Here is a 14,306-nt window from a genome sequence, read left to right on the forward strand (position 1 = left end):
GGTGAAGGTGGAAAGAAATAACAGAGTAGATTGCTTAGAAATTGCTTCACGCAACTACAATGTGAAAGAGGAATTAAGCTCTTTAAAATACCATAGCAAATTTACAGAAATTATGGAAATACCTCCACAATTCTACAGGATTAATTTAAAGAATACTGTAACGACATTAAAATTTTCTAATGTAATTTGTAGGACTTTTGCTCAAAGAACTTCTTACTTCTACTTATACACAACTGCAAATAGCAAGTAAGGATGAGCACCCAAGTGCAGTATTGCACAATATAGAAGGCAATGTTGTTGACAGTGAACACAGGAGGAAAGGTAACATGCCATAGCTGTATCTAACCTGTGGGACCCAGAACTGCTTCCCCATGGCAAGAGAAGACCCAGTTTTGCATCTTCCTCCTATTCCTCCCTGTCTTGGTTTGAGGAGAGCAAATAAAACCAGCTGGGACAGAGCCTCTGCTCTCTCTAATGTGTGACCAGGATGTTAGAGAGTTTGGAGTTTCAGGGGTTTGGGCGTGGGACTGGGCATGCCCATGAATTCACTTGTCCTCCAGCTCAGATATCAAACACCTGCCTATCTATCTAGTAAGGTTATGATACATACGAAAAAAAAAAAAAAGATTCCTGACTTTAAAATTTACTCTGTATTTGTGCACTTTGTCCCTCCCATGCACATCTGTTCTAGCTGTGATTGCAGCTCCATGCAATCCTCTATCCTTCACGTACCCTTGAAGAGGTTCGCTTGTGTTCTGGTACTAGTTTCACCACAACAATGTGGAAATCAGCATAGTCTTCATCTCCCACTAAAATATGGAGATCTACCAATTTAGTGACACTAAAAAGAGTTCATTTGACCATGATAATCCCCCAACATATCTTCACTTAAAACATAAGGAAAGAATATTGTTCACACTTTCTAGAAAGCATTTACAGGCAAATAGGGTCTGAGACAGAAGATCATGGGATATCCTCTGCTAGAGACAACTGCGTGGGTGGAGGCAGTGGAGGTAAGAAATCCATAGTAACAGCCCTTTTTCTATACCATGATACAGAGGCACACTGTAAACCATCCAAGTTGTAAGCATTAGTACAGTACCTACCACAATGTAAATATGGATCTACCCTCTCCTTTGCGTGTCTTCATCCTTCCTTTCCACTCATCCCTCTCCACAAGAGAGATCATACCTCTTTTCTAAATTTAGGCATTAAAATGAATGTTTTCACTGTATTTATTAATAACAATCTTGCTAATCATAAGTAGCTCATCTTGGGTTTTTTCCCCTTTTCTTCTGCATCAATAGTTGCATAGTGTCCTGGTTTTGGCTGGGATAAAGTTAATTTTCTTTCTAGTAGCTGGTATAGTGTTATGTTTTGCATTTAGTATGAGAAGAATGTTGATAACACACTGATGTTATCGGTTGTTGCTAAGTAGTGTTTAGACCAAGTCAAGGATTTTTCAGCTTCTTGTGCCCAGCCAGCAAGAAGGCTGGAGGGGCACAAGACGTTGGAAGGGGACACAGCCAGGGCAGCTGACCCAAACTGGCCAACGGGGTATTCCAGACCATGGGACGTCATGCCCAGTATATAAACTGGGGGGAATTGGCCAGCGGGAGGCGGATCGCTGCTCAGGAACTAACTGGGCATTGGCTGGCGAGAGGTGAGAAATTGCACTGTGCATCACGTGCTTTGTATATTCCAATCCTTTTATTATTATTATTGTCATTTTATTGTTGTTATTATTATTATTTTCTTCCTTTCTGCCGTATTAAACTGTTCTTATCTCAATCCACGAGTTTTACTTTTTTTTTTTTTTTTTTTTTTTTCTGATTCTCTCCACCATCCCACTTGGTGGGGGGAGAGTGAGTGAATGGCTGAGTGGTGCTTAGTTGCTGGCTGGGGTTAAACCATGACATACAGAACTAAATTGCAAATGAAATGAAATCTAAATGAAGTCTGACAATTTCTTGCTTCTAAATAGGGAAAATTCATTCATATCACTATATAACTTGTTAACTGTGTCCATTGATTCTCCCCTCTTCCATTGATTATATGTCTGCCTAACTTGAAAAGAGTTACTCTCTATTACAAAGAGCTGAGAACCAGATCAGCTGCACAGTTTACAGGAAATTTAGTAAATTAAAAGTGAAATAATAAGAAGCAATGAAGTACTTTTAAACATGGGCCTTTAAGTAACTATTTTCTAAGGCAACATTTTTTTCTTTTTCCTCTATTTTTTGTTTTGCCATTCCATACCAATTCCTGAACTTGGTAATTTATGAGATACCTTTTTCCTCCAAAGAATGCTGGTATCTTCTCTACTGTGTATAATAATAGCAGTTTTGAGAGAGGTTATGGATTAGCCTTGGACATAATAAGAATGCATAGTCAAACAAAATACTTCCTGCAACAAGGCAGTTATAACACGGTGTTATAACCACCATTTGCTGATAAATACTGAGTGCTACATGAGGGTGAAGTGTAAGCCAAAGGAGCAAGGTACTTAATTTAGGGGAAATAGAATTATGCTACAGAACTCTGAGATAATCTGTTGTTTGCCTACTCATTTACTTATTGGAAATTACAGTAACAGGGACGTATGTAAATTAATGTCAAGATTTCTTTTGAGAACATCAAGATCTCAATTATCACATCACATAAAAATTCAGTTTGACAGAACTGGAAGACAGGCTAATCTGAAATGCACACTTTTCCTATGTAAATAAAGAAAAAAGATTGAGACAGCATTTATAAATATGCACATATTTATAAGACATATATTGTTACAGAAATAGTTTATTATCACTCCCATAACCATTACCAATGTCTTTGTCTCTGATGATGCTCAGGAAAAGTTGTGTTGAGAACATCTTTAGCCAGCCACACAGAAGACTACAGAAAAAGAAGTGTGTGCAAAATAATATTATGAAATCAAGATACTCAGCAGTGCATTTACTAAGTTATGACTTCATTCCAATCTGTTTCAGATGAGTTGATGCTGGATATTGAATGGAATGGGGATGGCATTTGTTATCGGTGTGGTCACTATATACTGACTAATCTAATATATTAACTGGTTTGGGGTTTTTTTGTTTGTTTGTTTGCTTTCCTTTATCAAAGTGTTTCATGGTTCTCCTCTGACCTGCTAGATCTTCACAGAAATTGCAGAATGAAAAATTTATGATATGAGGAAGGACACATTTGACAAGTTCATTTTCCACCCATACAGAGTTTTTGCCTGTTAACCTACCCCACCCCAAATAGACAAAAAGGAACATGTACAGTAAAACAAACCAAAATATTTCAACAGGAATTACTTTCTGCTGATAGTAAATGGATATATTAAGTGCTAAAACTGTTTGGATAGTCATCTCATCCAGTCTTACCTCTAAGAGACCATAACAATAATCAGATCACATTTGATGACTAGTGTTAGGCTACAGTGTTAGACTAGAGGAAAAAATCAAAGTGAAGAACTTTAACAAAGTCTGCCACAATCACCCTTCATACAGGTGGAGTAATAAGAAGATGCAATGGCTCAGCTATGAAACATGGAGATAAACACTGGCAGGAATACAGAAACAAGGAAAGAAGTGGCATAAAATAACTTATCTGGCTTTAGTGACTATCTAGATTAATCCCTTTACTGATACTGAACAATATTTTCTCAGGTGGACGATATACTATATTTTTCTACTCAGAGAAAGCAAAAAAATGCTGGGATAAGATTCTTTCTGTCCACATTTGAAAAACACTCAGGTCACTGATCTGTGGTCAGATGTGACTGTAAGCATATATCTGAGGAAAATATACTGCAGATGCTCATAAAAAGCACCTGTGGGTCCCCGTAAATGAAATTAGTGGAATAGGCTTCCGAAAAAGAGTATTATGTGAGAATTTCTAGTGCCTGGCTCAGCTTCAATGGCTTGCTTTGGCTTTAGGCACTTTTTCATAATGGTGCTATATGGCAAACTAATCAGTGCCTGTAAGTTCACAGGGATAGAGTTTTGAACTCTTATGAAGAGGTGTAGGAGGAAAAGGACTTTTCAACCTGACTTGATGCTTTGAAAATTTACCTCCTAGTGTTCTTGAAAATTATTTCTCCTTCATGGAGAGGACTAGAAGGAAGGAAGTAATTAACTGAGGTAAGATGTTCCTAAAGAGGAAAAAAAAAAAAAAAAATACAACTAGAAACGCAAGTTGCTTAAATCAGAACACTTATAGGTGATTTTGGGACGTTCAGAAGCTATAACCCTTAAAACCCATTTCTTCTATGTTGTTACAAGGTAACTGGTTGCCTTATCAGCAATCAATAAATGGGAGGACAAGTGTTATTTTGCAAATGGAAACTTTGGAAGTTTTCACCCCATCATCTTCAAGAAAGTAGACTTCTGGTAGTTTCTGGACAGACTACTCAAAGAAATATCATTTTTTTGTTTTAAGTTGGTCATTTTAAATGCTACTCCAATACCTTCTACATCCCCCTGTGTCCTTTTGAGTTTGTTTAGAGCTATTTTTTGTGTATGACTGAGTCTCAAATTTGCAATTTTTCCAACAGTGAAACAGAAGATAACCACTACTGACCCCAATTATAGTCAAGATTGTACAGACTTATTCATATATGCTGAATGATTTGGTCTGTATTAACAATACATATATTTATAGAATTCTTCTTTTCTACCTCCCTGAAGCTACACACTGACCAAGATAAAGGAGATGGAAATTTAAAATACATATTAACAGGAGATGGGGCTGGCAGTCTGTTCATTATAGATGAAAATACAGGAGATATTCATGCTGCAAAGAAATTGGACAGAGAAGAAAAATCCCTGTATGTGCTACGTGCCAAGGCTATAGACAGAAAAACGGGAAGACAAGTGGAGCCAGAGTCTGAATTTATCATTAAAATCCACGATATCAATGACAATGAACCAAAATTCACCAAGGACATGTACACCGCCAGTATTCCGGAGATGTCTGGAGTTGGTAGGTAAAAACTTATCCTTATGTAAAATACAAATGGGTTTGAGTTGATTTGGAACTTATAAGTAATTTATTGTTTGAGGCACTTACTTAATACTAGCTTCTGTTAATATCCATGGAACAATTTTTGTTGCCAGTAATGTATCATAAATGATTGGTTTCTGCTTTTATTTTTTTTGTTTCATCTTCATCCACTTTTTAATCCTTTTTCCACACTATAAGCTACTCTTTACTCTTTTAAGCCCACCAGAACCATCAAGGAATGTAACATATATGGTTGTCTTATCAGTTACTACATAGTTCTGCCACAGCTGAACTTGCATAAAATGTATCCTCTTGCTATTTGTAAAGTCTAATTTACCAAACATTTCTGTACTTTTAGACACAAACAACTTTAAGCACGTAAGTATATAAATCAATTAATGTGTCAAAATACTGCAAAATATGTTCCTACAAATACCTAAAAATTTGTTTGGGTTTGTTTGTTTGTTTCTGGGTTTGTTTGTTTCTTTGTTGTTTTTTTGTTAATCATTTTTTCTCTTTAGTGTCAGTATTAGTAGTTGTTGTTGGTGGTTTTTTTTTAATATGGACTTGTCTGTTTGTTGGGTTTTTTTTAAAGATACCAAACATATGAAGCCCATCCCCCCAAAAATAAATCTTTTTGTTTAAAAAATATTTTTCTTCATGGATAAAAACTCACAGATATTCACAACTGCTGCACTGAAAAGCAAAAATGTGGAGTGACAGTAGAAGACAGGTGAGAAATATAGCATCAAAGGAAAATAATTCTCTAAGTTTTGTTCAAATAATATAAAGTGATAGATAATATTCACCAGCACACATTCATCAGAACTTATCATGATTACCTAAGTGCTCCACGCTTTTACAGCAGAGACAGTCTCTCTGATAAGATGAGTAAGCATAAAATATATAGGCTGTGGGAAACAACTGACAGATAAATTCTCAAGAGTTATTTACTTATCACAAATTACTGTAATGGTTTGCAAAATCAGCCCTGGACGATGGCATTGCTAAGAGAGACAATAAAATACCAATCAACATTTGTGACTTATAAGTATCTTTGCAAAATAATTTACAGAAGCTAATAATTATCTCTGAGAGCAGTAGCAGAAGTATAACAGAACAGAACTCTATTTTATAACTCTCTTATAATCATGAGAAGGGAATACCTACACTACTATGTATAATGCGAAGAGCCCAAGAATAGTCCATCTTCTTTTAAAGACACGTGGAAAATAGAGAAATCCTTTCCATTCAGAATTTACTTTGCTTATAATCTGTGAAGGAAAAATGTTGGCAGTGCACCTGTCATATTTAATTTGAAATATATTTGTAAGGAAGGAACTCTATAGGAATAGATAGGATAAAAAGCACGATGTCCATGTTTAACCTTATCACTTAGTCCAACTTCATTAGAGTCAATGGAGAAGCATGAATAAAAGAGAACAGAATAAGATCCAGTGCTTTGGCACTGCCTGTGAAATTTTAAGTCTATGAAATGACTATATTTGATGAGGATGATGATAGTATCAGTACCTTTATGTACTTTAAGCTAAGAAACTGTCCATGAAAGACCCAAGTAAAGGTGAGTTTTACTGTGAAGAAAGAATTAGAGGAAAAGGATTTAAACAGTAGAAAAAGCCCCTTAGCATCCAATATCAAGGCAAAAAGGGATCTGAGTTACTCTTTGCTCTGTTTAGTTGACATCTGCATTTGGGAATATAAAAACTACACCAAAATGGCAATTTTTAGCATTTGAATTTGAATGAGTAAAAGTAGTTTTGCAATTTCTTAAAGTAGCAGAGAATAGGATCCCCAAACCAGATCAGTCCATTCAAGAAGCAGAAATTCTATATTTCTGAAGTCAGTCATAAGAATGCTAATTCAACAGTCAGGATGTACACGTAGGTAAATAAGGAATACAGAAATATATTCCTTCTTGGAGTCCCTTTGTCCCATTCCTCCAGATAACGAAGCAGGTGCCATAACTTGAGAAAATAACTTTGGAGTAAAAAAGTGAGATTCTTGCCATAAGTGGAATACAACTTACAGGTGAGCAAGTAGTAGTCTTGTAAACCTTTCCATAAAACACACAAGAGGACACAAAAAATACAGAATTAAGATAGTGTAGTTCTTGAAATAACTAGACAAAAGAAAGCTATGTGAATGTAAGCCGGCAAATACGCACATACAAATATGCACATACAACGAAATGCATGGAAAAGAAGAAAAAAGAGAGTGACAAAAATTAAACTCAAAACTGATAGAGTGTGACAATGGCCTGTGGAAGTAGCTCCTGGTTCATATTTTCCACAGTGGCTAGGATATCCATTAAAAAACCTCCACTGCATTATGAAAATGGCATTTAAGCAGTTGTAATTATTCTTCATTCAGTAGGTATGATTTAATGAACAACTACTAGCTTTTCTTTTGTCTGAATATGCCGTCCAATTTTTTCCTGAACACAGTGTTTATTGCAGAACATCACAAATTTACAGAATTGTTAATTATGCAAGTAGGTTCATTACACCTCAACACTTAATCTCTTCAGTGGTTTTGGTATATATTGCTGTTTGCTGATTAGATAGGTGTCAAACAGATGTTCAAAAGCTAAATTTGGTAAGGAAGTAAGGCCAAACCTGTTAGTTGGTTCTGGACTGTAGAATTTAAAATGCAATTAGAGTTTGGATGGTTGTGTAAAACAAGTCATGAAGGAAGAATAAACTGAGAAATTACTGAGTGAGCAATGCATATTAGGGTTATTGCTGCTGTGAAAGTAAGTGCATCTGGAAGAAAAGGACAGAAAATATACTGAAAATTAAAAGAAAGAGAAAAAAGACTGTGATCACAAAAGTGCATTCCAGAAAACCAGAAGACTTCAGAATAAAAAATTAAGTGCCCCTTAATTTATTTGTTCCTCTTTAACAAATGGAAGAAAATAAGAATAATAAAATAAAAACAAGAATCCCTGGAATAGGGTGATCATCTTTACTAAGATGACATCAAATAAAAAAGTCAGTGTAGCCCTGCATTACCTGCATAAATACTTAAGATGATGAAGGTTATTTGTTATAACTATATATACACAGATTCTTGCATACCTAACCAAATAACTTTTCTGACTGGAAACAACTACACAATTACACTACACGCATTTTAGGAAATAGATATACTCATAATGAGCAGGTCAAAAATTTGTGGGAAAACCTCAGTTTCTTCCCATGCTTCACTTCCTCCCAATTTTGTGTCTTAAAATACAATTTTTTTTCTTAACTATTATATTTATTATGTTTGCCAAGATCAACAAATATGACATCAGATATTTATGAAAGCTCAGGAAAATGTCACTAAGATTGAGAAATTGAAGAGGAATCATTGCTAGCAATGTTTCCAGCTGTGTGTGTATCCGTTATTCAAATGACATATCGTACTACATATTTCGCACTGTGTTACTGACTGTTTCTTGGAATAACTAGATCTAGAGCACACAAGGGAAAATGCTAAGTCAACACCTCTGACAGAATGTGTGATTTTCAGTACCAATAGGCAAACTTCACTCATGTTTGACTAGTTTGATAGTAAGAACAGTGAAAGCAAAGCATGTATTTTCAGCACAACCTAGCCAGGCCCGGGGGGAAATATGAACGCTTATTTGTGCACTAGTTTGTGCTAATCCTATGTTGTAATATCTACACTGCAGCCATCAACCTATACATAAATTAACCTTGCTATGCCTAAATGGGATCCAGTCATATCTCAAAGAGCATTATGGGTATAGCTAAAATGCTATGTAGCAAAGTTAGTACTGGAAGCAGTCAAAACCACTGAAGTGAGCTGACTGCAGTGTCATTTCAGATAGCTTTTATGGAAATGATCACGCTAAATGCTCACAGTGATATTAACTTAAAAAATTAAATGAGAAAGTTAGTGTAAAAGATTCTAAAACTCAATAACATGGAATTTCTCATTAAAATCAGCTACTATACTGAAGTACTGGAGGATAATAACTGCTGTAGCTATATTTTTAAAGAGTGCTAGAGTTGACTGGAAGAATCCTGAGATTTATGTCAGACTAGGTAGATTGATTCAATAAAAAATAATTCCAAAAAATGAGAAAAAGATGCTAGACAAACCCAAAAAGGTTAATCAAAACATAATATTGAAAGTAAAGGAACAAAAGATATTCAACATTTTAAATTGATGGAAAGCCAAAGCTGTAGGATACAATCTTGGTCATAATGAAGAACAGGTGGATTTAAAGCATGACCTATTCTGATTTGGCTATATTTTAGAAATACTGTAAGAGGAAAATTCACAGAAGCTAAGTACATATTATGCATCTTGAGAATAATCTTTTCATTTCCTCTTCATGTAGAAGGAAAAGTACAGCCCTGATCATATTTAAAATCTACTCATTTCATCTTCAAGGCTTCCACAAGTAGAAGCCATGACCAAGTATGTTTCCAAGTGAAAGATGATTGCTAAAAACACAAAATAAAATTAAATCAAAACTAACCCTACACCTCATTGTGAAAACCACTTTTTCTCAGGATATAAATAAAGTTATTAAGAAATCTTTTAAAAGGGAAGTTAGCAATGAGATGTCCCGTGGAGTTCAATCCCTTTTGACTCCTGGGTCAATATTATTACATCCTCCTCCTGTACCTGCCTTGCTAATTTTAATGAGTAAGGCTTACCATTTGTTCTCATTAAATATCTTCAGCATGCAGCTGATGACTATTTCACAACATATTTTTAATCTTTGAATTGATCCTATTAAGACAAGGGATAATGCCCAATTTAACTTAGCACTTATTTCTTCATACTTAACTGCTACTTTCTAGATTTTATGGATCTAACCAAAGGCACCTCCTGGTTCAGAATTTCTACATGAAAAGATCTGTATAAGTATAAAGGACCATTCTTTAAATGGCTAAATTTAAAATCTATAAATTTTCCATTAAATTACTTTTATTGCAAATACAGTCAAAAGAGTTTTTCTTTAGCTGAACAGTGAAGCTTGATAAAGGGACTTTATATATGATCCGTAGATACGGCCATTTTCAACTCAGGCATATAGGATTACAGCATGCCTAAACACGCATTGTATTTATCAGCTACTCTAAGTAAAAGATATATATATAAAATACATACACACAAAGAGAAAGAGAGAAAAAGAGAGATGAAATTGCAGTAAAACACACAGGGTAATATGCATTAATACTACCATTTTCATTACTGTACTATTGTCTGTGAGTGCAGTTGTATATACTGCAACATAATTACACAATGATTGTGTTAGAATTTCCTAATAGTGTTCACTACTTCTATAGTATCTTTTGGGAATCTATAAGCATCACAACTACTACTGGATTTAAGTAAGATTGCATTTCAATATTTAGTTTTAGCTACATCACGTTTTCAGCATCACATAAATATAAACACATATTTCTCAAGAACAGTTTGTTATTTTGTACAGGAAGCTCTTACAAGAACAAATAGGCCTTATGGTAAAAAAAAAAAAAAAAAGAAACTGAACCAAAAACCAAATACAGTAATCATCACATTTTCTATTTTTGAATTTGCTTATGTCAATAAGCGTTAATCTACAGATGTGTGTAAACGACTAAATGGAGGCAGCTCTCATCTTTCATGTTTCAGCAGGAAATAATTTTATTTTCTCCACTGCATATTTTCCCTGGTTTCAGATGTTTATAAAAAAAAAAGCTATGAATGACTGTCTTGACTTTGCCACAAGCTTATGAAAACTACTTTGCTAACTTGCAAAATTTCAGAATGCAAATTGCATATACTTCATATACTCTATTTTAAAATTAATTATTGAGTTAGCTTTAAGAGAAAGACATATTTCAAATAAATATTTTATCTGCAAGTTCATATTTTACATTCTGCAGTTAAAATATAGTATTAGAATTCCTTTTAGTCAAACTAAGCATGTTGGCAGAAATCCTGTAGCTAGAATACTCCTTACATTTCTGTTTGCATTTGCCACTATAACTAAAGAATTTCAAAACCTCTATAAACTGCATAGGGTTCTCTTTTCTAAATGCAGTATTTTTATCTTTTTTTTTAATTTATCTGCTTTATTATTTTTATACAATTCTTTAGAATGAAAAAAATCCCTTTCAACAAAATAAAATGACAATATAAAATAAGAGTTCAATGCCTCATAATACTTTCTTAAAATAAACCATCAAGGTGAAAAAGGCAAAACCCTCTTTTTGTTAAACAGTTAAAAATAGAAATCTAGTTTTCCAAGAAATTTGGGGTATTTGGGGATTTTGTCAGTTTTGAACATGCATTCTGTTAGATATGTGCATAACATTTTTATTTACAATAGGCTTGCACTACATTTTTATTAGGAAACTATACAGAATGCTTTATAAATATTTTGTATTTGGCATGAGGCAGAACTTTTTCAGAAGAGTGGGTGCTTTAAAACTTTGTATTTACAGTTAAAAAAGAAAACCACTGGAATGCCAAAGGAATCTTACTTAGATCATGATTTTTTTTTTTTTCTTAAATTATTCTATTATTTGTATAGTTTCTGGACAGCATTTTCCTATCAAAAAGGAGGTCTCCTCTGTAAGGAACTTACTACAGCGCTGATACTATAAACAGGTTATTTTGAATTTGAACAGCTCCATTGATTTCAAGCTGGATGTAAATGTTAGGATCTCTCTGCATGGACTTTATTTCACTGTTATTGCATATAATTTCTGTAAAATTTAAATGTCCATTTACAACTACTATTTTTTTCCTGAGGTTTCTCCTATGTTTAGTTGATAAACAAAATTGTACGTAATGTAGACATTTTGGCTCTTCAAGAAACAGAATGAAACCATCCTCATAGGAAAATCTCTGAGTTCACAACACTCCCAAATAATTATGTAATCTCAAGAAACAAATAAACATACACTCTGATCCAAATGAAAAGCAATAGTTTCCTTTTAGGATCCAAACAAGCGATGTAACTAATTTTTAACAATAACATTTTGGGATGACTATCATTGTACAGCTCTATTCAACATCCAAAAATAACAAATAAAATTAAAAGTAAACATTGAATTTATATATTATTTTTTCTCCTTCAGAGCTTGGTTAATTTTATTTTTACATAAATAATTTTATCCATTAGTGCTACTGCATTATTCTTTGTTATTGACTGAAGAAAAGATAAACACTTAAAAAAAATATAAGCAATCACATAAAAACTAATATGTATATATATATATATGAAGGTAAAGAGGGAACAAATAAATAAATCCTGTTTATAAAATTTGGGAAATTCCTCATAAGTCACCAGAAATACCATAGTTCCTTTAAAGTTTATGCAGAATGTATTAATGTCACACTTGAAAAAACTGAGAGACACTGCATTCAGAAAAATGAGGGACAAAAATCAGCCTTAACAAGATCAAAGCGGTGCTTCTGAAGAATTCAAGTCATTCACAGATTTAAGATTTACAGAACATTTTAACATGACAGATAAGGAGTTCTCAAGCTACAGCCAAAAGGCGTGGCATCTTTTTCTTCTTTTGGTCTCTCGGCTCCTGGTTGTGCTGTCTTATGCCTTACCCACTTTCCCTCTAAACCCAAAAGAAGAAAGTTTAAGGAGCTAAATTATCAGAAAAATGGATTGTTCAAGGTCAATATTCTTTTTCTGCTACTTTTGTTCCCTGGGTCAGATCACATGAAGTTAGATGCCAGAGCCGGTGCTAGGGAAGTGACAGGAGCATGCAAAGTATCGCAGGTAAAAGCAAGAGAGACTCTTTCATCCAGCAGTATCTAACCTCAGCTAAAAAAAATCACTTGACATGTTCATTTTTCTTCAGCTACAAAATCCTCACTTCTTCTAAACAGGACTCCTCACTTTCTTTCTCGTCTTTTTTTTTTGGGGGGGGGGGGGGGGGGAGTTTAGTTTCTTATTAAGACACCACAAGTCTGCAGCAGCACAATGGGAAAACCAGACCCATCTCTTGACCCCTGAGAGTAACTCTTGGTGCTAGAAGAAATCGGGGTTTTGCAGAAGTGCTGTCAGCAAGTAAAGGTAGCTAGCGCTTGCTGTAAACACAGGAAGGCATAAATATTTCTGTCCTGTGGGAACGTAGCTGCTGTCAATTCATTGTTAGAAGTTGGTGACCTCCTCGAGCTCCTATAAACCTCCACCTGCTGACTCTTCATGACACGCTGGTCTAAACCATTTCTCGTAGGAAGAAATAAGATGACAGCAGATCAAATGCAGCAATTAGTAAGCAGGATGGGTGACTTCTAGAGCACCATATGGGACTTTAAGATTTGGAAACTGGTTGGCCTAAACTTTGGAGATGTAGTTTTAAGGTGACCACAAGCTCATTTAAGCTCTGTATGTCTCAATTTCCCATCAGCTAATGGAAGACTAGAACAGCTCTACTCCATAGATATGTTGAAATGTGTTCAGCTACTGCAGCAATGGACATCACAGCGCCCTTGGAGTGACACTCTTCTTGCCAAGTGGAATTTTCAGGCCTGGCCTATGTTTAATGTGGCTCCCCTTTATATCTCTCTGAAAAGATTCAGTGCAATACTGTTTGCATGGCTCCTTTATTGCAACAAATTTATTATTTCCCATTATCTGTACATTGAAAAGAGACCAAACCAAAACATAAAAACCCAGATGCCTGGACCTCTCTAGGTTAGAGCTTGAAATTAGCATTAAAAGTTCCTGTATCATACTTACACTGAAAATTGTTTGATGTATCCATTTTCCTTTCTTTTATTTCAGTAGATTTTCAGCTATAACACTATAATCTCTGAACAAAAGCATAATGGGCCTGAATTCTTTACATCAGCACTTTTGCTCACGCTGCAGTGCAGTACAATGGGATACGTTCTGCATTGTTAGAGATGCTGTCCTTCCAATAGGATGTTAAATCAAGGTCCTTTCATCTTTCATGGCTTCACATCCAAAAAGTAAAAATTTCATTGACATTCCAAAAATATTAAGGAACAGCTATGTTGCTTCAGCAAGTATATATACCTCTTGATATGAACATACATCCTTTATACATCCTTTGATATAAACATGTGTTACAATTCACAGCCACGTACAACCTATTTTCAGAGCCACAGCAAATACTGAGTTCCTACACATGATGCCAGTTTACAGGCAACTAATTTGTTCCCTTATGAGCTCTTTCAGCTACCAGCCACTAAATAATTTTGCTTCTTTTAAGACAGGCTACAGTATAACAGGTAAGGCAAGCCCCTTCTCACATTTATGTGACCGTACTGGAGCC

General features: G+C 34.8%; 1 protein-coding gene across 2 annotated transcripts in view; it reads left to right on the forward strand.

Annotated features, from left to right (window-relative positions):
* The window catches only part of LOC142042483 (cadherin-9), a 65,754-nt gene that overhangs the window by 16,710 nt on the left and 34,738 nt on the right, over window positions 1–14,306 (forward strand). For both annotated transcript variants that reach the window (XM_075052452.1, XM_075052453.1), the window contains exon 2: window positions 4,695–4,989. In XM_075052452.1, the coding sequence (XP_074908553.1) occupies window positions 4,695–4,989 (295 nt within the window). The remainder of the gene's footprint in view (window positions 1–4,694; window positions 4,990–14,306) is intronic.

The sequence above is a fragment of the Buteo buteo genome, chromosome 20 (genome assembly GCF_964188355.1).
Source record: "Buteo buteo chromosome 20, bButBut1.hap1.1, whole genome shotgun sequence".
NCBI lineage: Eukaryota > Metazoa > Chordata > Aves > Accipitriformes > Accipitridae > Buteo > Buteo buteo.